We start from the raw sequence: 23,633 nt of genomic DNA, 5'->3' as shown, positions 1-23,633 counted from the left end.
GCCCCTTCCAGCTCTAGCAACCCGGGGGGGGCCTCCGCACCCATCAGCGCCCCGAACATTGTGCCCGCATACGGCGCGGCGTCGGCCCCCTCCACTCCTTCTGGGAGACCCAGGATCCTCAGATTGTTTCTCCTCGACCTGTTCTCCAGGTCTTCGAGTCTTCCCGCCCACGTCTTGTGTAGCGCCTCGTGCCGCTCCACTCTCACCGCCAGGCCCAAGAGCTCGTCCTCATTCTCACTCACTTTGTTCTGGATCTCTTGGTCTTCACCTCGTGGGCTTTCTGGGTTGCCCCAAGTCCTTCAATTATTGCCAGCATAGGCGCCACCATCACCTTGCGCAGCTCCTCGAAGCAGCGCTTGATGAATTCTTGCATCTCTTCTTTGTCCCCGGCCGCCGCCATTTTGTTTGTTTTCCCCTTCTCCCGCTGCTCCAGTGCCGTTTTTTTGGCCGTTTCGCTGCGGGTCCGGTTCATAAAGGTTAGTGGGGGACCTCTCTCCTCTCTTCCCCACGGGTTGGCTGTGTGAAAAGTTCCGTTGGGGCTCTTCTATCGAGCCCGAAAGTCCGTCTTCGGGAGCTGCCGATTCGTGCGGCTTAGCTCCGCATAGCCGCAACCGGAAGTCACAGAAACAATCTTCAACCATTACCTTTTGCCTCCTGCCAATTTTGGATCCAAAATTTGCCAAACTGCTCATGATGCCATGTGCTCTGACCTTCTTGATCAGTCTCCCATGCAGGACCTTGTTAAAAGCCTTACTGAAGTCTATGTACTATATTGGGGCAGCACTAGCACAGTGGTTAACACAGTGCCTTCACAGTGCCATGACTGGATTTGATTCCCAGCTTGGGTCACTCTGCGGAGTCTGCACGTTCTCCCCGTGTCTGCATGGGTTTCCTCCGGGTGCTCCGGTTTCCTCTCAGAAATCCAGAAAGACGTGCTTGTTAGGTGAATTGGACATTCCAAATTCTCCCTCAGTGTACCCAAACGCCGCCTGTGGCGACTAGGGGATTTTCACAGTAACTTAATTGCAGTGTCAATATAATCCTACTTCTGACAATAATAAAGATTACTATTATTATATCAATGGCACTGTCCTCATCCACACACCTAGTCACCTCCTAAAACAATTCAATAACATTTGTAAGACAAGATCTCCCTTTGACAAAACCATGCTGACTAATCCTTGTCTCTCCAATTGGAGAGTAATTTGTCCCTAAAGAATTTTATTTCCAATAATTTCCCTATCACTGATGTTAGACTCACTGGCCTATAATTACCTGTTTTGCCCTACTTCCGTTCTTGAACAATGGCACCATATTAGCTGTCCTCCAGTCCTCTGGCACCTCTTGTGTGGCCAGACAGAATTTGAAATTTTTTGTCAGAGCCACTGCAATCACCTCCATTGCCTCCCACAGCAACTTGGGATACACCTTATCTGACCCTGTGGATTTATCCACTTTTAGGCCCTTAAAACTGTTAGTGCGTCTTACGCTCAGTGCTAAACTGTTCAAATTTATCACAATCCCCCTCCCTAATTTCTGCACTGACATCATCCTTCTCCACACTGAACATAGATGCAAAATATTCATTTAATACCTCACTGATAACTTCCAGCTCAACACACATATTGCCACTTTACATAGAACATAAAACATACAGTACCGAAGGAGGCCATTTGGCCCATCAAGTCTGCACTGACCCACTTAAGCCCTCACTTCCACCCTATCCCCCCAACCCAATAACCCCATGTAACCTTTTTGGACACTAAGGGCAATTTATCATGGCCAATCCACCTAACCTACACGTCTTTGGACTGTGGGAGGAAACTGGAGCACCCGGAGGAAACCCACGCTGACACGGGGAGAACGTGCAGACTCCGCACAGACAGGGAATCGAACCTGGGACCCTTGCGCTGTGAAGCCACAGTGCTACCCACTTGTGCTACCATGCTGCCCAAAGGAGGAAATGGTGTAGCAATAAATGCATTTATATATGTGCATAAACAAATTCGGAATTTGTTGAAGATACCAAACCTGGAGGTGTGACAAATGAAGAGGATGACACCAATCTACTGTAACAGGACACCGGGTGCAGAATGGGCAGACAAGTGGCTGATGGAATTTAATACAGAAAAGTGTCAGGTATTGCATTTTATGACGGGGATAGTAAGAGACAATGTAGCCGCACTGGCACAGTTCAATGGAGATTGTAAGGACTGAGGAACCTGAGGTATATTTGCATAGATCTTTGAACATGGCAGGACATACTGGGAGAGTATTTGATCCGCAAAGAGCCACCCATTTCCTCGAGGATAAGTCCAGCATCACCATTGGCGGTAGAGTACATGTGAATGCTAAATTCTATATTGGAGCTTCCATTTATAGTATAGTTATAGGAATATATAATGGAAAAAAAAGTTGAAACAGGTGTGACAAAGTTACTAATGTATAACTGATGTGCCTCACATTATTCGCAGGTAATTATTTTCTGTTTTACAAGGGCAGAATGTGACATTTTACTGCAACAGAGAGATGCGTCTGTTTAAACTACGATGGCTAATTGTTACATGAGTTCTAGTTGTTGAGAGTTTAGACGTTGAGTCAAGCAACTTTGCAAGCACCCTGAATTACGGCTGCCGTTACTTCCTCAGGGGAAGTCACTGAGCCTCATCTGTGGAGCACTCACTTGGCTCAGAGACTTTGAAGAGAAGAAAAAACTGGAAGCAGCTCAGCTTTTTGAGGATCGTGCACCTCAGCAAGGGCTATCCCAGGAGCTCCAGAATTCCACAAGTGTTGACTGCAAGAAATCGGAAGCCAAGGCCTCGGGTGAATTAGACTGGATCACTGAATTTGTGCAGAAGAAGGCTGAGCGGGACCTGGTCGATAAGTTAAAGGTCAGTTGAGTCACCAATTAGAGACGGGATCATTTGATAATCTTTAATTGTTATTGCCACACATGCCATGGATTTCCCAGCTTAAAAAAACTAACTTTAAAAAAAACCTTTCATAATGTGGAAATTTGTTGCACATTCTATAATTGTCCTAGAACTAAGTGACTTGCTGAATCATTTAAGAATAAAGCATTACCGTGGATCTGGAGCCTCATGTAGGCCAGACCAGGTAAGGATGGCAAATTTCCTCCAGTAAAGTGGGATTCCCACATGAGTGGGAACTAGATGGGCTTTTGCAAGAATTCACAATGGTTTCAATTTTTAAAAAAAAAACTGAATTCAAATTTCACCACCTGCTGTGGTGAGATTTGAACCCAAGTCTCCCAGAGCATTACCGTGCGTCTCGGGATTACTATCCAGTGACAATTCCACTATACCACCACCTCTGGTCCTCTTAAAGTCTGTCCGACACATTAATATGTGGGATTTCTGGTCGATTGAGGAATGTCAGTGAATAATCCATTAAAGGCAGGCGATGGGAATTTTGACAAGAGGCACAAGGAAACTCTGTACGAACAATATGATGTTCAGCACTTCAGAGGCTGTGGAAGAAAACTAATTGTAAAGTTTCAAACATCACTGAAAAAGGTTATAAAGGTGGGGTTAGCATTTTACGGTTGGGTACGTCTGAATGATTAATGGAAATCACTGACTTGAGGACAAAACACGAGGTGTGTGGGAGAGAGAGAGCAAAATATGGATGAATAAAAACAACTGGAAGAATTAATCAAGGTCCCTCACTAGCTCCTCGCTGAGGCCCGGGGGAATACATTTCCTGTCTCTGCTCGCCTTAATGAGAAAGTCCATGAGTAAAGAATGTTTTTTCCCCACTTCTTATAATTCCATTTCCATTTCTCCTGAACATAGCGGAGAGGAACTATGACTTTGACTTGTCTGGAAACAAAAGTGATTGGGTGGCACGGTAGCACAATGGTTAGCATTGTTGCTTCACAGTTCTAGGGTCCCAGGTTCGATTCTCGGCTTGGGTCACCGTGAGTGTGGAATCTGCACGTTCTCCCTGTGTCTGCGTGGATTTCCTCCCGGTGCTTCTGTTTCCTCCCACAAGTCCCGAGGACGCGCTTGTTAAGTGAATTTGACATTCTGAATCCTCTCTCAGTGCACCCGACCAGGTGCCGGAGTGTGTTGACTAGGGGATTTTCACAGGAACCTCATTGCAGTGTTAATGTAAGCCTACTTGTGACACTAATAAAGATTATTATAGATTATTATTATTTACTTGTCCTGTGAACTGTTGCAGGGAATATGGGCTCGTTCCCTACAATTTGAGGTATATGACGGGATGAACAAATCGCTGTGTTTTGACAGCTTGTCCTAAAAGCATGTGGTTATCATCAAATTTACCTTTTGCAGGATGAAGAATTGAAAAGAAAGAGGAGAGAAGAGCGTTTGGAACAAATGCGTAACAACGTGCAGCTTAAATATGCTTTGAAACGCAAGGTACAAATTCTTTAAGATAGAGATGTGGAGGGGAGGGTTTGGATTTGTGGAGACAGAGGGGCTTTGTGTTGAAATGTTATTTTCATCTGCAATGTTGCTCATGTGTTGGATGATGAAGAGCCTTTGTCCACTGCTTTCCCATTGCACCATCTTGTTTTTTCCTTCGCTGAAGTGAGTGTGATGGTTCTTTGCCAACTATAATACATTTAATCTTGTGTCGAAAAGGAAAGCATGGCATTTCCATTGTACCTTTCACAACCTCACGACGTCCCAAAGCTTCCTCCACCATCAAAATACTTTTAGATTTGGAGTCACTGTTGTAATGTAGGAAACCCGACAGTCACTACACACAGCAAAGTTCCTCAAACAGACACAAGATAATGACAAATTTTGTTTTCAGTGGTCTTGATCAATATTGTAAGAAGTCTTGCAACATCAGGTTAAAGTCCAATAGGTTTGTTTCAAATTACTAGCTTTCGGAGCACTGCTCCTTCCTCAGGTGAACGAAGAGGTAGGTTCCAGAAACATTTATATAGACAAAGTCAAAGATGCAAGACGATACTTTGAATGTTCGCGTTTTCAGAACCCCAAAACGTATCATGGAGTTCAACCAACCTCTCCCTTTAATGTATTTGTTGCTTTTCCTAGCACACTGCTTTTTCCCTAGGTGTGGGATTACAATTATGGACACGTGGGTTTATTCCATGAACTCAACTTAACATCTTAAATAAATATTGGATCTCTTCACACCCCTTACTTCAAAGATAACTCAGAAAATATTGCAACAGTAAATCATTCCTTAAAATGTTCCTTCAAACTTCCAAGAGACTTAACACCTTTAAACAAAATCACATCAGGTTAAAGGATATATATATTTTCTGTAGAATGGCAGAGATATATTAGCTTGGGTGACATCAGCTCCAGCATCTTGCTTTCTTCCTGCAGCTCTCTGGAAACACACAGACACATCCAAGTTGCTTTCTCAAACCTGGCTTTCTCCCTTCAAGCACTCAGCAAACCAGTACTTCTCAAGCTGCTGTCTCAAACTGGCTTTCTACTTTTAAACTGCTCTCAGCAAAACCAGCCAGGCACTTTTTAGCTGCTCTCAGCAAAACCAGCCAGACACTTTTCAAACTGCAAAACCAAACTGCAAAATGGCTGACCTGACCTCAGCTCCACCCACTCTCTGACATCACTGTTTTCTTAAAGGTACATTGCTTAAACATCCATGTCTTAAAGGTACTCTCACATGACAGTACGTTGCAACTGTTAACAGGTTGATTTGAAGGCGACAGCAGAGAAGTAGACTTAGAAGTAGGTGCAGAGAGAGCAGAGGTATTGGCTCAGTGTCTGAACCTTGAGGAAGAAAAGACTAAGGCAGATAAAACGCAGATTGAATTAGCTCCGGTTCTGTTACGGATCAAGCCACTCGAACTGGAAAGAGAAAAATAGAGAAATGCTCTTTGAATGTGAATTTCAAAGAGTAAATGAGCAGGAAAAACCCTCGGCGCCATAGGCTGCAATGCTAACCACTTTGCCACCGTGCTGCCCAATTTTGGTAGGATTAATGGATTTCGGAAAACGTGTGGTAATATCCGCACGGCCGTACGGTGTGGGAATGATTATCTTGCCCGTGGTTCTTGTAGAGTACGAGCTGCCCTGCTGAGGGGCGGGGGCACTCCAATTAGCATTGTATAAAAGGTTGGCCAGTAAGACACCCACCAGAAAGAGAGACTCTGAGCTGCAGGGGTCAAATCAAAATACAGCAGCACTCCAGGTTAGTGGAGAATTAAAGTGAGAAAGTGCTTTAAAGCAAGATGGTTAATGCTGAGGTACTGTACAACTACGAGGATAGATGCGGGTTTTACAGAGCAAACTAGAACATCAAAAAGATCAAGCCGTTTCTCTTGTAAAAGAGGAGTTGAACACCATCTGTGCAGCATGTGAGATTAGTCTTTCTGGTGGATTTAGAGTGAGTAAGAGCTGCCTCTCCCTCCACGGGAGAGGAGGCATTGATGATTGAGATTGGCTGGTAGCACTCAAGAGGAGAACAGGGCATAGCTGACCAAGGGAGGAGGGAGATGGCAGTCCTGTGAATTATCGTGGGAGGGGTTGAGTGGGGGCTAGCTGGACTATACAGGGAAGGCCAATGTCAAAACACGGCTTAGGTATGATTGTGAGGTGAACAAGGTTATACAGGGAAGTCCTGAAAGTCGAGGGTAACAGAGGGAGGAGAGGGTCATGGATGTTGGATGGCAGGTCGAAGGTAACGGGGTCAGCTCCACTGTACCAGGGGAACGCTGGAGGGTCAATGGTGACTGGTTAAGAGTGACTGAGGTGGGTCAAAGGTCATCAAAGGCAGGACAAGAGTGATAAGTGAGGGCCGGGGGTGATAGAGGGAAGGCCAGAACTGATTGAGAGAGAGCACAGGTTGACGATTTTCAATTCCAGGGTCACGTGTGATGTGTCTCCACTGGCAAGACTGTGTCAACAAAAGGAGTTCTCTGCATTGATCCTCGAGGATAGTGTTATCTGCAGTCTGGTGGGTGAAGACTAGGGAGTGGCTATTGTTAAACATAGGGCTCCCCATGGGGTTAAAGTGGCAGAGGTGGGAGGGTAATCAGGATCTGTGGCTGTTCCCGGACTGCCTGGACGGGAACCTGCAGGGAAGCAGCTCTGAATGTTCAGAACACTGTCAAATCTTAAAAATCCTGCAAACAGACGCTGGTGTGGTCGATGAATGATATGCAAGGCTATTGAAAAGAAAGACTTGCATGATTTATATAACATTTTGGACGGCGCGATGGTGCAGTGGTGTTAGCACTTCTGCCTCACGGCGCCGAGGACCTGGGTTCGATCCCAGCCTCGGGTCACTATCCGTGTGGAGTTTGCACATTCTCCCCGTGTCTGCGTGGATCTCACCCCACAACCCAAAGATGTGCATGATTGGTAAATTGCCCCTTAATTTAAAAAAAATGATTTACATCACACTTTTCATGAGTACTGTATAGCCAATGATGTACTCATTGAAGTGTAGTCACTGTTGTAATGTGGGAAACACTGGAGTCAATTTGCGACGGCAAAATCCCACAAACAGTGGGTGAAGATGGTGGTGATCAGATTTTTTTTCATGATCTTGATTGAGGGATAAATATTGGCCAGGACACCAAGGAGAACTCTTGTGCTCTCCTTCAAAACTGTGCCATGGGATCTTTACCCCAACAGGGCAGGCAAATGTAGCCTCCGTTTAATATCGTCCAACAGTTCAATGCTCCTTTAGTACCACACTGGACTGGTGCAGAACTTTATTGAGGTTGTTGCATCTAAAGGTATGGGACAAGGATAGAAATATTTTCATTCTTCATCTTAGAGTGTTGCCAGGGCCAGAAAAGGGCCGCTACGAAGAGTGATTAGAAGGTTGGGAAGAAGGCTGAGGGATGACTTAATTAAGGTGTACAAATTATAAGGGAAGAGATGGGGTGGACAGAATAAAATTGTTCCCCTTGCTGGAGAATTCTAGAACCAGGGGACATAGCTTCAAGATAAGTGGCAGAAGCTGTAGAGGGGACATGAGAAAGAACTGTTTATGCAGAGGGCAGTGGGTGTCTGGAATTTGCTGCCCGAGTTGGTGGTGGAGGCAGAGACCCTAAACTCTTTTTAAAAAGTACCTCGATCTGCACCTCAAGTGCTGTCAGCTACAGGAAGGTGGGATTAGAATGGGCACCTGGGTGTTCTCGGGCTGGCACGGAGAAGATGGGCCGAATTGCCGCCTCCTGTGCTTTTAACTATTCTATGATTTCTATAATAATGCATAGTAAGGACAAAGAGATTATAACAAAACAAAACGGTGGGGAAATGGGTAGGGACTGAACTTGGGACACCAATGAAGTTTCTAACCGATAATGGAGGTGATGAGCTCAGAGACATTTGTGAAAATGTGAACACCATGGTCATGAATACTGTGGCTGAAAGTCCTTTCAGCAATAAACATTGAAAGGAATCTTGCGACGATCGACAAAATGCTGCATAAGACGTGAGTAAGAAAAGGTCACAGATTCACTTTGCTGGCTTGAAAGAAATGCTGGAGAGAAAGGAAATCCATAGAATTAATGGGTGGATGAGTCACCAACTTTCTGATTGTTTTACGAAAAAGAAATACAAGTTCAATTTAATTGGTAATAGATCTGGAGGAGGGATGTCTCACAATATAATACTTTGTACAGAATATCGAGAATAGGTGTTTGACTTAAATCTGTTTTGAAATTTTGGTGCATATAAAGTCCAATTTTTATTTAGAGAGTGTAACTGTAAGGAATTGTACATGGGTAGTGGGCACTAACTGGAGGTTCAGTTGTACCCCTATGATTAGGAACAAAGTGAAAAATATGCTTATTGTGTTGGAAACCCTTGTTTGTAATATGTATCTCCGTAAATAAACACTTATAAAAGTGGGTAAAAGATTGGCTCTAGTTCTATCCTTCACCACCTGGCTTGCTGAATGATAACACTCTGCTGTCTAAAGTATGAATCTAATGTCCTGGACATTATTATTGCCCCTGCACAGTAACAACCTGACTACTCCATTAGCTTGATCCACTCCCGGCTTGGTCAATGTCTGTGTGGAGTCTGCATGTTCTCCCCGTGGGTTTCCTCCAGGCGCTCCGGTTTCCTTCCACTAGAGAATTCTGAATTCTCCCTCAGTGGACCTGAACAGGTGCCAGAGTGTGGTGACTAGGGGATTTTCACAGTGACTTCATGGCAGTGTTCATGTAAGCCTACTAGTGACAATAATAAAGATTATTATTATAAGCTGTGGGCCTTGCAGCCAATGTTTAGTACACAACCCAGCAGCACTAACATGTTGTAGGGGCTGAGATATAGGAGAGGTGAGAATTGGCTCTGATCTTGTTTTAAAAAAAAATCTTTCCATTAAGGGGCAATTTAGCGTGTCCAATCCACCTACACTGCACATCTTTGGGTTGTGGGGGTTAGACACGGTAGCACTGTTGCCTCACAGCTCCAGGGTCCCAGGTTCGATACCTGGCTTGGGTCACTGTCTGTATGGAGTCTGCATGTTCTCCCTGTGTTTGCGTGGGTTTCCTCCGGGTGTTCTGGTTTCCTCCCACAAGTTCTGAAAGACGTGCTTGTTCGGCTAATTGGACATTCTGAATTCTCCCTCCGTGTATCTTAACAGGCGCCGGAATGTGGCAACCAAGGAATTTTCACAGTAACTTCATAAGCCGACTTGTGACAATAAAAATTATTATATTATAGATCCAGGCAAACATGGGGAGAATGTGCAAACTCCACACAGACAGTAACCCGGGGCCATGATTGAACCCGAGCCCTCGGTGCTGTGAGGCAGCAGTGCTAACCGCTGTGCAGTCCCCAGTTGGCTCTGTTCAGGTGTTGAGGGAGGCCGCCCTGCTCAGGATCATGGACCTCCCCCAGATCTGGATGAGTGCTTTTGTCCTGGACCCCTCCATTTGCTTGAGAAAAGGCTGGGATATTTTGCATTTACCGAAGAGATTTAACCCATTGTCTCCACACACGGTATCTAGCAGCACAGTGGTAACACCGCTGCCTCACAGCACCAGGGACCCGGGTTCAATTCCGGCCTTGGGTGACTGTGTGTGTAGAATTTGAACGTTCTCCCCTTGTCTGTATGGATTTCCTCCGACTGCTCCGGTTTCCTCCTACAGTCTAAACATGATTGGATTGGCCATGCTAAATTGCTCCCTGGTGTCCAACAATGTGCAGGTTAGACAGGGTTACATGGGTAGTGCAAGGAAGTGGGACACTGGAGTGGGCCTCGGTAAGGTACTCTTTCAGAGGGTCGGAGCAGACTCAGTGGGCTGAATGGCGTCCTGCATTGTCGGGATTCTCTGCTCTTGACTCTACTCTCCTCTATTCTGAGATATGGTAAAGGGGCTTTTCACAGTAACTTCATTGAAGCTTACTTGTGATAATAAGCGATTATTAAAGCAATTGGTAGAATATTCTCTATTTAACCTATGCTTGGTTGCAGCGAGATGACAACAATGATACTGAACGTCTCATTCAGATGAGTGGAGAAGTGGTGACTCCTGAGCAGGCGTCGAGCACCGAGATTCTGGACGGGGAGGACGAAAGCTTCATCCTGGCAGATTATGAGAGTGATGACGAAAAAAACCCAAAGGATTCTAGGTACGTGGAAGCCCTGGTATTGCCTCTTTCAGAGAAAGCTGGAGAATGCATTTATTATAGCACCTTTCATGACGTCTCTGAAAGTGCTTCACAGCCAATTTTGAAGTGTACTCCCTGCAGAAGTGAAAAGTGGCGTCCTGTGTGAATAGCAAGATCCCATGAATAGCAGCATAATAATGGCGAAGGTTGATAGATAAATATTGGTCAGGTACTGAGGGAATGCCACTGCTCTTCAGACAGTGCTTTTCACATCTACCTGAGTAGGCAGCTGGAGTGTCAGCCTGGATAATGAGCTCCATGTTAGGAGTGGGACATGCACCTACAGCCTCTGACTTGGGCAGAAGTGTGGTCACTGAACCACAGTCAGTACCATTGCTTTTGATGTTGTTGAGGTTTTCAGCTGGGGTGTAGTGGTAATGGTGTTCCTTCTGTCTCTTTGAGCAGGAAAGCCTGAACTCAGTGATAGCAGTATTACAACATTACTCAGTAAGCACACCTGCCCGAATTTTAAACTTCACAAGGACATTGGGGAAAGCAACGATAAAATGATAATCGTGAAGCTGCATTTTGGGAAGATCCCAGTTGCAATTCCTGGTCATGTTCAGTTAACTAATCTCAGCCAGGTTGGCATCTGAAGCTGCATCTGCCTGCTGCCTGTGGATGAGAGAAGAATGAGGCACCCGGGTACCTGATTCTGCCCCTTATCCAATCAGCCCTTCTGGATGGTCAGTGTTGCAGATATTGAGCAAGAACAGATTCCCTTGTGTAAAGATGGCCAGCTCTGCGAAACAATGGGCTCGCTGCTCTTCTCCCTGGAACATACCCATGCAGAGAGGTGCACCTTCAGAGAAGAAGGAAGAAAACAAGCCAGAAGAAATGTGGGAGACCAGTGCAGAGAGTAAATTTGTGCCGGCTGGAACAACTCTGAGGGAATCAGGACAGTCTGTGGCAAACAAACGCCTGTCGTATTGCTCGGTGTGAACTGATGTTTCCACGATATTTCACGGGTGGTTCATCCCTTTTTCTATTTTATTCCAGCCTGTCTGATGAGGATGATTTGGAGGAAGAGCACGTGACAAAGGTTTGGAAGACAAATGTTGCCTAATCCAGTTTTAGTGATTTGTGCCCAATGTGCATTGTCACAAGCTACTCCTTGTCCTGGAGTCCTATAACAAGTTCCAGAGATTAGTTTGAATCCATTCGCTCCAGCCACTTGAATTCAAAGAGCTTCAGCAGTTACGAGCGCAATAAAGTCATCCCTCTCTGCAGCAGTTGGTCTTACATTTAAACATAGCTGCACCTTCTAACATGGACGTTTTCTCCATGTCTGCGTGGGTTTCCTCCGAGTGCTCCGGTTTCCTCCCACAAGTCCTGAAAGACCTGCTTGTAAGGTAAATTGGACATTCTGAATTCGCCCTCAGTGTACCCGAACAGGCGTCAGGAGTGCGGTGACAGGGGAATTTTCACAGTCACTTCATTGCAGTATTAATGTAAGCCTAATTGTGACACCAATAAAGATTATTATTATTATTATTATTATTATTATTGTGAACAAATAAGAAAGAAAAAGAACAAAGAAAAAGTACAGCACAGGAACAGGCCCTTCGGGCCTCCATGCCTGTGCTGATCATGATACCCTAACTTTTTTTTTTTTTAAAACCTCCTGCCGTTACTCGGTCCAAGTTTTTTTACGCAGAGGGTAGTGGGTGCCTGGAACTCGCTACCAGAGGAGGTGGTGGAAGCAGGGACGATAGGGACATTTAAGGGGCATCTTGACAAATATATGAATAGGGAATAGAAGGATACGGACCCAGGAAGTGTAGAAGATTGTAGTTTAGTCAGGCAGCATGGTCGGCACGGGCTTGGAGGGCCGAAGGGCCTGTTCCTGTGCTGTACATTTCTTTGTTCTTTGTTGTTCTTTGTTCATATCCCTCTATTAAAGAACACTATTGTGGGGTGCAGTTTTATCTCCATCCCCAGAGCGAATGAGGTTGTCCCACTATGATGCCATCCCACCTCGTCAGACAGGGTCAGGTGCTGGGTAATTTGAGTAGGGTTGTGCTAGAGTGAACTGTGAGGCAGATAGTGAACACTAAGAGCATGTGGGTCTGAGCACTCTCTGGGTTTGAGCTGACCTTGGACAAATTCTCTGTTCCCAGATCTATTACTGCAGCCGTACGCACTCCCAGCTCGCTCAGTTCATACACGAGGTTCAGAAAAGTCCGTTTGGCAAAGAGATCAGGCTGGTGTCGCTTGGCTCTCGGCAGGTATGTAATGAAAATGGCGAATCCAAACTTTAAAATCAAGGATCCACGTGGCTGTAGTGATTGTTCGTTGTCTTTGAAGCATGTTAATGCATCAAGAGCAGACTGGACTAGGCTGCTCCTAATGTGTCAGTTTTGCTTTTTTTTAAAATTGCGTGGCCATATTGAGAGGCTGAATGTAGGACACTGTCAGGGCTGAGAATAGTAGGACAAGAAATGGGGTAAATCAGACAGTAATAATTTGGTGACGCCGATTTTGAAGGTTGGTGATGCCGTGGAAGGAGGGGAAAAGTCAGGGATTCCACAATCTCATTCACAATTAGGCCCTGGGAAAGAGTTTGAGTTTGAGGTAATGCTGTGAGTTTTGACTTGAGCATTTAAATACTGCTTGGGAGGAACAAGAGTTTAAGTTGAGAGGAGAATGAACAAAGTCATTTTGATCAATATCATCTGTGCTATCTTTCCACCTTGGCTACGACTATTGCTTTCCTGGTTCAGGGAGAGGCTAAAAATGGGAATTATAAATCTGCAGGCTGAAACAAAAACAAACAAAATCCATGACTTTTCTCCTCTGCTCTTGATGAAGATGGCACTTCCTAGAGTATGGATTGCAGATGCCCAACAACGCGTTCCACCATTGATAGCATTGCAGCCTGACCAAACACGCACACGTAACTTCCAGTTGGTATCAGTGGGTACTACCACAAAGAACGTAGTCTAATGCGTTGTTTAAAAGAAGCAACTTTTTTATACAACTAAATAACAAAGTTTTTAACAATAGCAGACACTCAGCAGAACAGTAGTAACAGTAATGACAGTGAAAACAGGAGCTCTAGTAAAATAGGCCTTGCTTATAGGTCACCTGTTGCAGATTGAAAAAGCCCAGACAAGGCTCGTAGATGCTCAGAATCCTCAACAGGCCTCAGTAAAACAGTTACAAAGGAGAAAGGCTTATTAAAAACACTGCTCAAAATGACAAATATGGACATACTAATAAGGAACCGGATTCGCCCCTCCAGTCTGCTCTGCCATTTAATGAGATTGTGGCTGATCTGATGTGGCTTCAACTCCACATTCCTGCCAAACCCCGCCCCCCTTTGACTCCTTCATCGATCAAGAATCTAACTCAACCTTAAAAGTATTCGTTGACCAGGTCTCCACTTCCCACCAGGGTAGAGAATTCTGCATACTAATGACCTCCAAGAGAAAATATTTCTCCTCCTCTCCCATCTTAAGTGGGAGGGCTTTTATTGTTAAACTTTCCCCCTCGTTCTGGTCTCTCCCCAGTAGTGATGGAGTAAGGAGCAGGAACCCTGATCCTGAGTGGTGTATGTTGGTTTTTTTCCTGCTCCTTAACGGGGACAGCTTAGGCCAGTTGCAGCAACAACGTGATGCACCATTCCCTTCCTGACTCACCCCCTACAGTTCCTTTTCAGGGAGCTCTTTTTTAAAAAAAAAAAGCTTTGTGCATGTAACTTTAATCTTTCTGTTGTCTTTTTTGAGACTGGTGTGAACTCTAATCGAATGGAAAGTCGTTTATTGGAAGCTCACCTATACATTGTGACTGTACATTTCTTACTCTTCCCCTTCAGTAGCAACAGGAGATGATTAAGCAGGTCAGTCAATACAGGAGTCCAATCTAAAGAACCGTGGAATTCCTACATAGAACATACAGTGCAGAAGGAGGCCATTTAGCCAATCGAGTCCGCACCGACCCACTTAAGCCCTCACTTCCACCCTATCCCCGTAACCCAATAACCCCTCCTAACCTTTTTGTACACTAAGGGCAATTTAGCATGGCCAATCCACCTAACCTGCACGTCTTTAGACTGTGGGAGGAAACCAGAGTGCCTGGAGGAAACCAACGCAGACACGGGGAGAACGTGCAGACTCCGCATAGACAGTGACTCAGTGGGGAATCGAACCTGGGACCCTGGCGCTGTGAAGCCATGGTGCTAACCACTGTGCTGCCGTGTAAAAGTGCACAGTGTAAAAGGAGACCATTCGGACCATCGAGTCCACACCGACAGTATGAAAGAGCAACCTAGCTAGGCCTGCTCCCCCGCCCTATCCCCACAACCCCACCTGACATGCACATCCCTGGACGTTAAGGGACAGTTTTATCATGGCCAAGCGACCTAATCTGCACACCCTTGGACTGTCGAGAGTCGATGCTGACCCACTGAGCATTGTTGTCCTGTCTGAGCAAGTTCTGCGAATACAATGAATTCCTGTATTTTTAAATAAACTCTGCGATACTGTGTTCTGCTGCAGCGTTCCAGTGGTGTATTACAATTGTAGAACCTGTACTCCATTTGGTAATGGCTAATATGCAAAAGTAACCAGATAAGTGAACATGCTCCTTTTATTTTTCGTTACTCCTCTCCTCACCCTGAAGAACATGTGTGTAAATGATGAGGTGAGACGTCTCGGGTCGCTCCAGATGATCAATGATAGGTGCCTGGAAATGCAGAAGAACAAACATGGTGAGTGGAACTTGTATTTCTCCCCTTTTCAAAAACTTGTGTCTTGTCTTTCAGTTTGATCTTGAGGCCCTTTGAAAAGTGGAGCTGTTTCTGATTATTTTTGGCTTTATCTCTGCCCTAGTCTTATGGAATGAGTGCTAAGACGTCCGAAGCTGCAGACGCACTATCCCAAATTCACTTTGTCCTCCCTAGTTGAAACCAAGACTTGGAGGAATCCATACGATGAGAAAAGGTCGCTCTGAGCTATTGGCTTTATTCAAAAATTCAGATACTCCTCACTTTGCTTTCTCTTGTACCATGCCATTTCTTTCTCCACAATGTGTTGCTAACTTTGCCTTAGTTCAATTGCTCTGTTTTATTACCTTTGCTCTCGAGTCGCCAGGTATCTTTATGATACCGCCACGAGGTTCAAGTCCGAGTAATGATCAATAACTCAATACACCGATTAGTAAGATTCAAATCAAAGCACATTTATTATACACAGTAATCGCTACTCATGCACAAATTCTACGTCTAAGCTACTTCTACAACTAACAGGCCTATACTTAACTTTGAACTGGCCCACCAGGTCAGGGGAACAAAATGGGCTTTCGTTCGGGTTCTGAGTCTGCGGGATTCAAAGTTGGTACGGATTGGTAGCTAGGAGCGCCTACCTCGTAGCAAGCGTTTGATTAAGACTTACGAGTTTGATGATCACTGGAGTCACTGCGCCGGTCACGGTCAATGTTGGTTCCTTTTGCTGGGTGACCAGGGCAGGAAGAAGAGAGTGGTGAAGAGAGGTGACGAATGAAGAAGAGAGTGAAGAGAGCTTGGGGCTCAATTCTTCTAGTCCCCAGGGGCTTCCCGCCTTTCGGGGCGGACCCTGTACCTGGTCCCAAGTGATTGGACTTTGTCCCAATCGCTTGGTTCGCTTTTCTCCAATGCTGGAGTGGTTCCCTGATCGATGGGCGGTCTTGAGGTGCTCGTTCACTTCCTTTTGTGTAGGTTTCTGCTGGCTACGAAGAGTCTGGTTTTGCTTTGTGTGTCTAAATGTTGTTTATTGTTCCTGGGGATTGCTCATTAGTATGCAGATGGCTGTTGTTTTGTTATGCTGATGGTTGCTGGTATCGATATTGTCTGGCCTTTCCAGAGGTAAATACACAGCCAACCTGCAGCTGCTAGTTTTTGTCTTGTTAGCTGACATTCCCATCAGCCTTTGCCGTTCGCCATTTTGAATCGGGAGTTGGCCATTTTTAAGTGGCTACAAATGTTATCCAGTTTCTATTGCATTTGATGACATTTAGGGTTGAACTGGACTCAGCAGTGGTGTGTTAGAATTGAAGAATTTACAGTGCAGAAAGGAGGCCATTTGGCCCATTGAGTCGGCACTGGCCCTTGGAAAAAGCACCCTACTTAAGCCCACGCTTCCATCCTATCCCAGTAACCCCACCTAACCTTTTGGACACTAAGGGGCAATTTAGCATGGCCAATCCACCTAACCTGCACATAGATTACATAGATTACATAGAACATACAGTGCAGAAGGAGGCCATTCGGCCCATCGAGTCTGCACCGACCCACATTAATCCCTCACTTCCACCTTATCCCCGCAACCCAATAACCCCTCCCAACCCTTATGGACACTACGGGTAATTTAGCATGGCCAATCCACCTAACCTTTAGACTGTGGGAGGAAACCGGAGCACCCGGAGGAAACCCACGCAGACATGGGGAGAAAGTGCAGACTCTGCACGGGCAGTCACCCGAGGCCGGAATTGAACCCGGGTACCTGGAGCTGTGAGGTAGCAGTGCTAACCACTGTGCTGCTCTTGTTCTGTGCTGTTTGCTGGGTTCCAGTGGGTTGGCTTATTTTACCCGTCCTATTCTTGACTCCGTCTTCTTTGGATGTTGCTCCTCCTGGAGATGTTCTTCCCAGCAGGTGCCAGACTGCACCTGGTTGCTGCCAGTTGCATCATGTGAGACATTGCTGGGGGTCGAACAGCTTAACAGTTTTCCGTCCGTGTTCCTTTCCTGTGCACAGTGTTTTTACAGTTCAGGAGCTTTAGCATGTAAATTCACCTCGTCTGGTTGTGTTTTATGCCAGCAGGGATTGGGCACCGTGTGATGGGTCTGTCAACAACAACTTATGTTTATATGGCACGTTTTAATGGAATAAAACTTCCCAAGACACTTCATAGGAACATTAGGAAACAAAATATGACACAAAGCTACACTGGGAGATATTAAGTCAGATGACCAAAAGCTTCTTCAAAGTGGTAGATTTTAGGGAGTATTAAAGGAGGAGAGTGACATATAGAGACTGAGAGGTATAGAGAGTGAATCCCAGAGCTTAGGGCCCTTGCAGCTGAAGGCTTGGTCACCAATGGTGGAGTGATCAAGATCAAGGTAGCACGGTGGTTAGCACTGTTGCTTCACAGCTCCAGGGTCCCAGGTTCGATTCCAGTCTTGGGTCACTGTGCAGAGTCTGCACGTTCTCCCCCTGTCTGCGTGGGTTTCCTCCGGGTGTTCTGGTTTCCTTCCACAGCCCAAAGACGTGCAGGTTAAGTGGATTGGCCATGATAAATTGGCCTTAGTGGCCAAAAAAAGCATTAGGTGAGGTTACTGGGTTATGGGGATAAGGTGGAGGTGTGGGTTTAAGTAGGGTGGTCTTTCCCAGGACTGGTGTAGACTCGATGGGCTGATTTGCCTCCTTCTGCACTGTAAATTCTATGATAAGAATTAGATGAGTGTGGATACCTCAGAGGGTTGGGAGTGGGAGGCAATAACATTAGGAACGAGGGGGGAGGGATTTGAAGTTAAGATGATGCTGACTGGGAGCCAGTGAAGGTCACTGAATATGGTGGCGTTAGTTGATTGGAACTTGATGCAAGTTAGGAAACCTTTGTTTGAACAGTAGGGATTTGGATGACCCGTGATTTAGAGGGCAGCATGTGAGAGATCAGCAAGAAGCACATTGGAATAGTGAAGTCTAGAGGTAGCAATGCATGAATGAAGGTTTCAGCAGCAGATGAGCGGAGATGGGGAATATCGGGTGATGTTACAGAGGTGGAGGCAGGCGGTCGTAGAGATGGCATGAATATATGGTTCGTCTAGAACCTTCCATCTGATGTGGTTAATGAGCTACCTAGAAAGACTTGTAAACTTCTGTTAGCATAGTCTGAAGTCGAACCTGAAACCTGGTCTACAGACCTACAGTGCCATGATGGTCGTATTTACTCCGAGCCCTTCTTCATTAAACAGAAAGCGGAAAGAAATAAGCTACAAATTCGGGAGATCTGAGATAGAAACGGGACAAGTACACACAGCAGGATGCTCGCAATGTCCTTAGATCTATTGTCCGACTAATCAAAGTGTTCCTATAGGGGGCAGCTGTGTAACACATCATTTTCTGATTTTTCTGCTCGCCTTCCCTGTCCAGGAGAGGGAGGTTTGCGGGAACCACATATACTTACAACTGCCTGGCACTCTTTTAAAAAAAATATATATATTTTATTCAAATTTTTTCGGTCAAACAAGAACAGTACAGGATTTTCCCCTTTTTTACAACTTTAAAACAATATAAATAATAATGACCGTTTTTTTTAACAAATAAATAATATATTAACTAAACGGCAACTGCCAACAACAAAATAATAACTCTCCAAAACAATGAAGTCCCACACGCCAGTATAAATAGCTAATATACAAACAACTATAGGAAACCCCTGAGGGCCCGCGTGGGCCCTCCCCTCCCCCTCTTCCCCCCCCCCCCCCCCTCCACCCCGGGTTGCTGCTGCTACCTTCCCCATTTCCCTTATCGTTCTGCGAGGTAGTCAAGGAACGGTTGCCACCGCCTGGTGAACCCTTGAGCCGAACCTCTTAGTGCCGGGGGCTTAGCTTCCTTCCACATAAGCAATATCCTTCGCCGGGCTACTAGGGACGCAAAGGCCAAAACATCAGCCTCTTTCGCCTCCTGCACTCCCAGCTCTTCTGCAACCCCGAATATAGCCAACCCCCAGCCTGGCTCGACCCGGACCCCCACCACCTTCGAAAGCACCTTCGCCACCCCCACCCAGAACCCCTGTAGTGCCGGGCATGACCAAAACATGTGGGTGTGGCTCGCTGGGCTTCCCGCGCATCTCCCGCACTTGTCCTCCACTCCAAAAAATCTATTTAACCTTTCTCCAGTCATATGCGCCCTATGTAGAACCTTGAATTGTATCAGGCTGAGCCTGGCGCATGAGGACGAAGAGTTTACCCTACTGAGGGCATCTGCCCACAGCCCCTCCTCGATCTCTTCCCCCAGCTCCTCTCATTTTCCCTTCAGCTCATCCACCATGATCTCCCCCTCGTCTCTCATTTCCCTGTATACATCTGACACCCTACCATCCCCCACCCATGCCCCCGAAATCACCCTGTCCTGAATCTCTTGCGCCGGGAGCTGCGGAAATTCCCTCACCTGTTGCCTCGCAAAAGCCCTCAGTTGCATACACCGAAATGCATTCCCCGGTGGCAACCCATATTTTTCCGTCAGTGCTCCCAGACTCGCAAACGTCCCGTCTAGGAACAAATCCTTCAATTGCACAATCCCTGCTCTCTGCCAGACTTTAAATCCTCCATCTATCTTCCCCGGGACAAACCTATGGTTTGTTGCCACCACCACTGGACTTGTGGTGTACTTTTTCGGGGAGAACGGTAAAGGCGCCGTCGCTAATGCTTGCAGGCAGGTTCCCCTACAGGACGCCATCTCTAGTCTTTTCCACGCCGCTCCCTCCCCTTCCCCCATCCACTTGCATACCATTGATATATTGGCGGCCCAATAGTAGTCACTTAAGCTCGGCAGTGCCAGTCCCCCCCCTATCCCTGCTACGCTGCAGAAACCCCCTCTTCACTCTTGGGGTCTTCCCAGCCCACACAAAGCTCATAACGCTCTTATCCACTTTTTTGAAAAAAGCCTTGGTAATCATCACAGGGAGGCACTGGAACACAAAAAGAAATCGCGGAAGGACCACCATTTTGACCGCCTGCACCCTGCCCGCCAGTGACAGGGGCACCATGTCCCATCTCCTAAAATCCTCTTCCATCTGCTCAACCAATCTTCCTAAATTAAGCTTATGCAAGGTTCCCCAGTTCCTGGCTATCTGGATCACTAGGTACCGAAAATCCCTTGTTACTCTCCTCAGCGGCAAATCATCTATTCTTCTGCTCTGTTCCCCAGGGTGCATCACAAACAGCTCACTCTCCCCCATATTCAGTTTATATCCCGAAAATTCCCCAAACTCCCTGAGTGTCTGCATTATCTCGGGCATCCCCTCCACTGGGTCCGCGACATACAACAACAAATCATCCGCGTATAATGACACCCGGTGCTCTTCTCCTCCCCTAAGTACTCCCCTCCACTTCCTAGAGCCCCTCAGCGCTATGGCCAGTGGCTCAATTGCCAACGCAAACAGTATCGGGGACAGGGGACACCCCTGTCTTGTCCCTCTATAGAGACAGAAGTAGTCAGACCTCTGCCTGTTTGTGATCACACTTGCCACCGGGAGCCTATATAAAAGCTGAACCCACCCAATAAACCCCTCTCCAAATCCAAATCTCCTCAACACTTCCCACAGGTAATCCACTCTATCAAATGCTTTCTCAGCGTCCATCGCCACCACTATCTCCGCCTCCCCCTCCGGCGGGGACATCATCATCACACCTAGCAGCCTCCGTATATTAGTGTTCAACTGTCTCCCCTTAACAAACCCAGTTTGGTCCTCGTGAACCACTCCTGGGACATAATCCTCGATCCTCGTCGCCATCACCTTGGCCAAGAGCTTGGCATCTACATTCAGAAGGGAGATAGGCCTGTAAGACCCGCACTGCAGCGGGTCTTTGTCCCTCTTCAGGAGCAACGATATCGTCGCCTCCGACATCGTCGGGGGCAATGTCCCCCCTTCCCTGGCCTCGTTAAAGGTTCTCGTCAGGAGTGGGGCTAGTAGGTCCATGTATTTCCTATAAAATTCTACCGGGAACCCATCTGATCCCGGGGCCTTCCCTGCCTGCATGCTCCCAATCCCTTTTACCACCTCCTCCACCTCAATCTGTACTCCCGATCCTGTCCTCTCCTGCTCCTCCACCTTCGGGAATTCCAGCTGATCCAGGAAGTACATCATTCCCTCCTTCCCTTCCGGGGGTTGAGCCTTATACAGCCTCTCATAAAATGCCTTCAACACCCCGTTCACCCTCTCTGCTCCCCGATCCATCTGACCCTCCTCGTCCCTCATCCCACCTAGCTCCCTCGCCGCCCCTCTCTTCCTCAATTGTTGGGCCAGTAACCGGCTCGCCTTCTCTCCATACTCATACTGTACTCCCTGTGCCTTCCTCCATTGTGCCTCTGCCCTGCCCGTGGTCAGCAAGTCAAATTCCGTATGCAACCTTCGTCTTTCCCTGTACAGTCCCTCATCCGGAGCCTCTGCATACTGCCTATCCACCCTCAAAATTTCTCTCAACAATCGCTCCCTCTCTTTACTCTCTTGTTTCCCCTTATGGGCCTTTATGGAAATCAGTTCCCCTCTGACCACCGCCTTCAGTGCCTCCCAGACCACTCCTACCTGAACCTCTCCATCATCGTTAATATCCAGGTACCTTTCAATACATTCCCTCACCCTTACACACACACACCCTCATCCGCCAACAGTCCCATATCTAATCTCCAGAGTGGGTGCCGTTCCTTTTCCTCTCCTACTACCAGATCTACCCAATGTGGGGCATGGTCCGAGATGGCTATGGCCGAATACTCCGTCCCTGTCACCTTCGGGATCAGTGCCCTTCCCAGGACAAAGAAGTCTATCCGAGAATACACCTTGTGGACATGAGAGAAGAAGGAAAACTCCCTACTCCTGGGCCTAGTGAATCTCCAGGGGTCTACTCCTCCCATCTGCTCCATGAAGTCCTTAAGCACCTTGGCCGCTGCCGGCCTCCTCCCGGTCCTAGACCTGGACCGGTCCAGCCCTGGATCCTGCACCGTGTTGAAATCTCCCCCCATTACCAACTTTCCCGCCTCCAGGTCCGGGATACGCCCCAGCATACGCTTCATGAAGTTTGCATCATCCCAGTTCGGGGCATATACGTTCTCCAGAACCACCGCTTCCCCTTGTAATCTGCCACTCACCATCACATATCTACCCCCACTGTCCGCTACTATGGTCCTCGCCTCAAACATTACCCGTTTCCCCACTAATATAGCCACCCCTCTATTTTTCGCATCCAAGCCCGAATGAAATACCTGTCCCACCCATCCTTTACGTAATCTGACCTGATCCGCCAGTTTCAGATGTGTCTCCTGCAGCCTTTAATTTCTCCACATCTCCACATCTGCCTTTAATTTCTTTAGGTGCGCGAGTACCCTTGCCCTCTTAATCGGCCCATTCAGACCTCTCACATTCCACGTGATCAACCGGGTCGGGGGGCTCTTTACCCCCCCCCCCCCATGTCGACTAGCCATCCCCTTTTTTAGACCAGCTCCTCACCCGGTTCCCACGCTCCCGTTTGTCCCCCCGACGGTGTCCTCCCGTCCCGACCACCCCACCCCATAACAGCTCCCCCTTTTCCTTAGCAGCAGCAACCCAGTTAACCCCCCCCCCCCCTCCGCTAGATCCCTTTCTAGCGTAATTGCTCCCCCCATGTTGCTCCCAGAAGTCAGCAAACTCTGGCTGACCTCGGCTTCCCCCGTTTATCCTTGGCCCCCCATTGTGTAAGGCCCCCTCCTTCCTGCGCTCCCTTTCCCGCCGCAATTACCATAGCGCAGGAACAAAGCCCGCGTTTCCCACTCGGCCCCGCCCCTAATGGCGCAGCTCCCTCTTTCCTTCCCCACCGGTGCCCACAGTTCACCATACCCCCCCCCAACGAGGGGAATAGAGAAAATTTCCCCCCCTTCCCCGTCCCATACAATCCCCCCCACTACTTTATTACAGAAACTCTTTCTCTCTCCAGTCTAGTCCAACTTCTCCTCTACAATAAATGTCCACGCCTCTTCTGCCGTCTCGAAGTAGTGATGTTTCCCTTGGTGTGTAACCCACAGTCTCGCTGGCTGCAGCATTCCAAATTTAACTTTCTTTCTATGTAGCACCGCCTTGGCCCAATTGAAACTCGCCCTCCTTCTCGCCACCTCCACACTCCAATCCTGGTACACGTGGATCACCGCATTCTCCCACCTGCAGCTCCGTGTCTTTTTCGCCCATCTCCGGACCATCTCCCTGTCCTTCTAGCGGTGAAACCTCACCACTATGGCTCGAGGTATTTTTCCTGCCTTTGGTCTTCGCGCAAGG

The 23,633-nt window shown here is 47.2% G+C and overlaps 1 protein-coding gene across 5 annotated transcripts in view; it reads left to right on the top strand.

Moving 5' to 3' along the window:
• The window catches only part of ddx11 (DEAD/H (Asp-Glu-Ala-Asp/His) box helicase 11), a 231,371-nt gene that overhangs the window by 24,789 nt on the left and 182,949 nt on the right, over positions 1-23,633 (top strand). For all 5 annotated transcript variants that reach the window (XM_072484222.1, XM_072484224.1, XM_072484223.1 and 2 more), the window contains exons 3-8: positions 2,649-2,891; positions 4,320-4,406; positions 10,435-10,592; positions 11,631-11,673; positions 12,752-12,859; positions 15,255-15,342. In XM_072484222.1, the coding sequence (XP_072340323.1) occupies positions 2,649-2,891; positions 4,320-4,406; positions 10,435-10,592; positions 11,631-11,673; positions 12,752-12,859; positions 15,255-15,342 (727 nt within the window). The remainder of the gene's footprint in view (positions 1-2,648; positions 2,892-4,319; positions 4,407-10,434; positions 10,593-11,630; positions 11,674-12,751; positions 12,860-15,254; positions 15,343-23,633) is intronic.

This window comes from Scyliorhinus torazame, chromosome 19 (assembly GCF_047496885.1).
Source record: "Scyliorhinus torazame isolate Kashiwa2021f chromosome 19, sScyTor2.1, whole genome shotgun sequence".
NCBI classification, from domain to species: Eukaryota; Metazoa; Chordata; class Chondrichthyes; order Carcharhiniformes; family Scyliorhinidae; genus Scyliorhinus; species Scyliorhinus torazame.
Note: the sequence above shows the minus strand (reverse complement) of the source record. Positions and strands in the feature narration are given on the sequence as shown.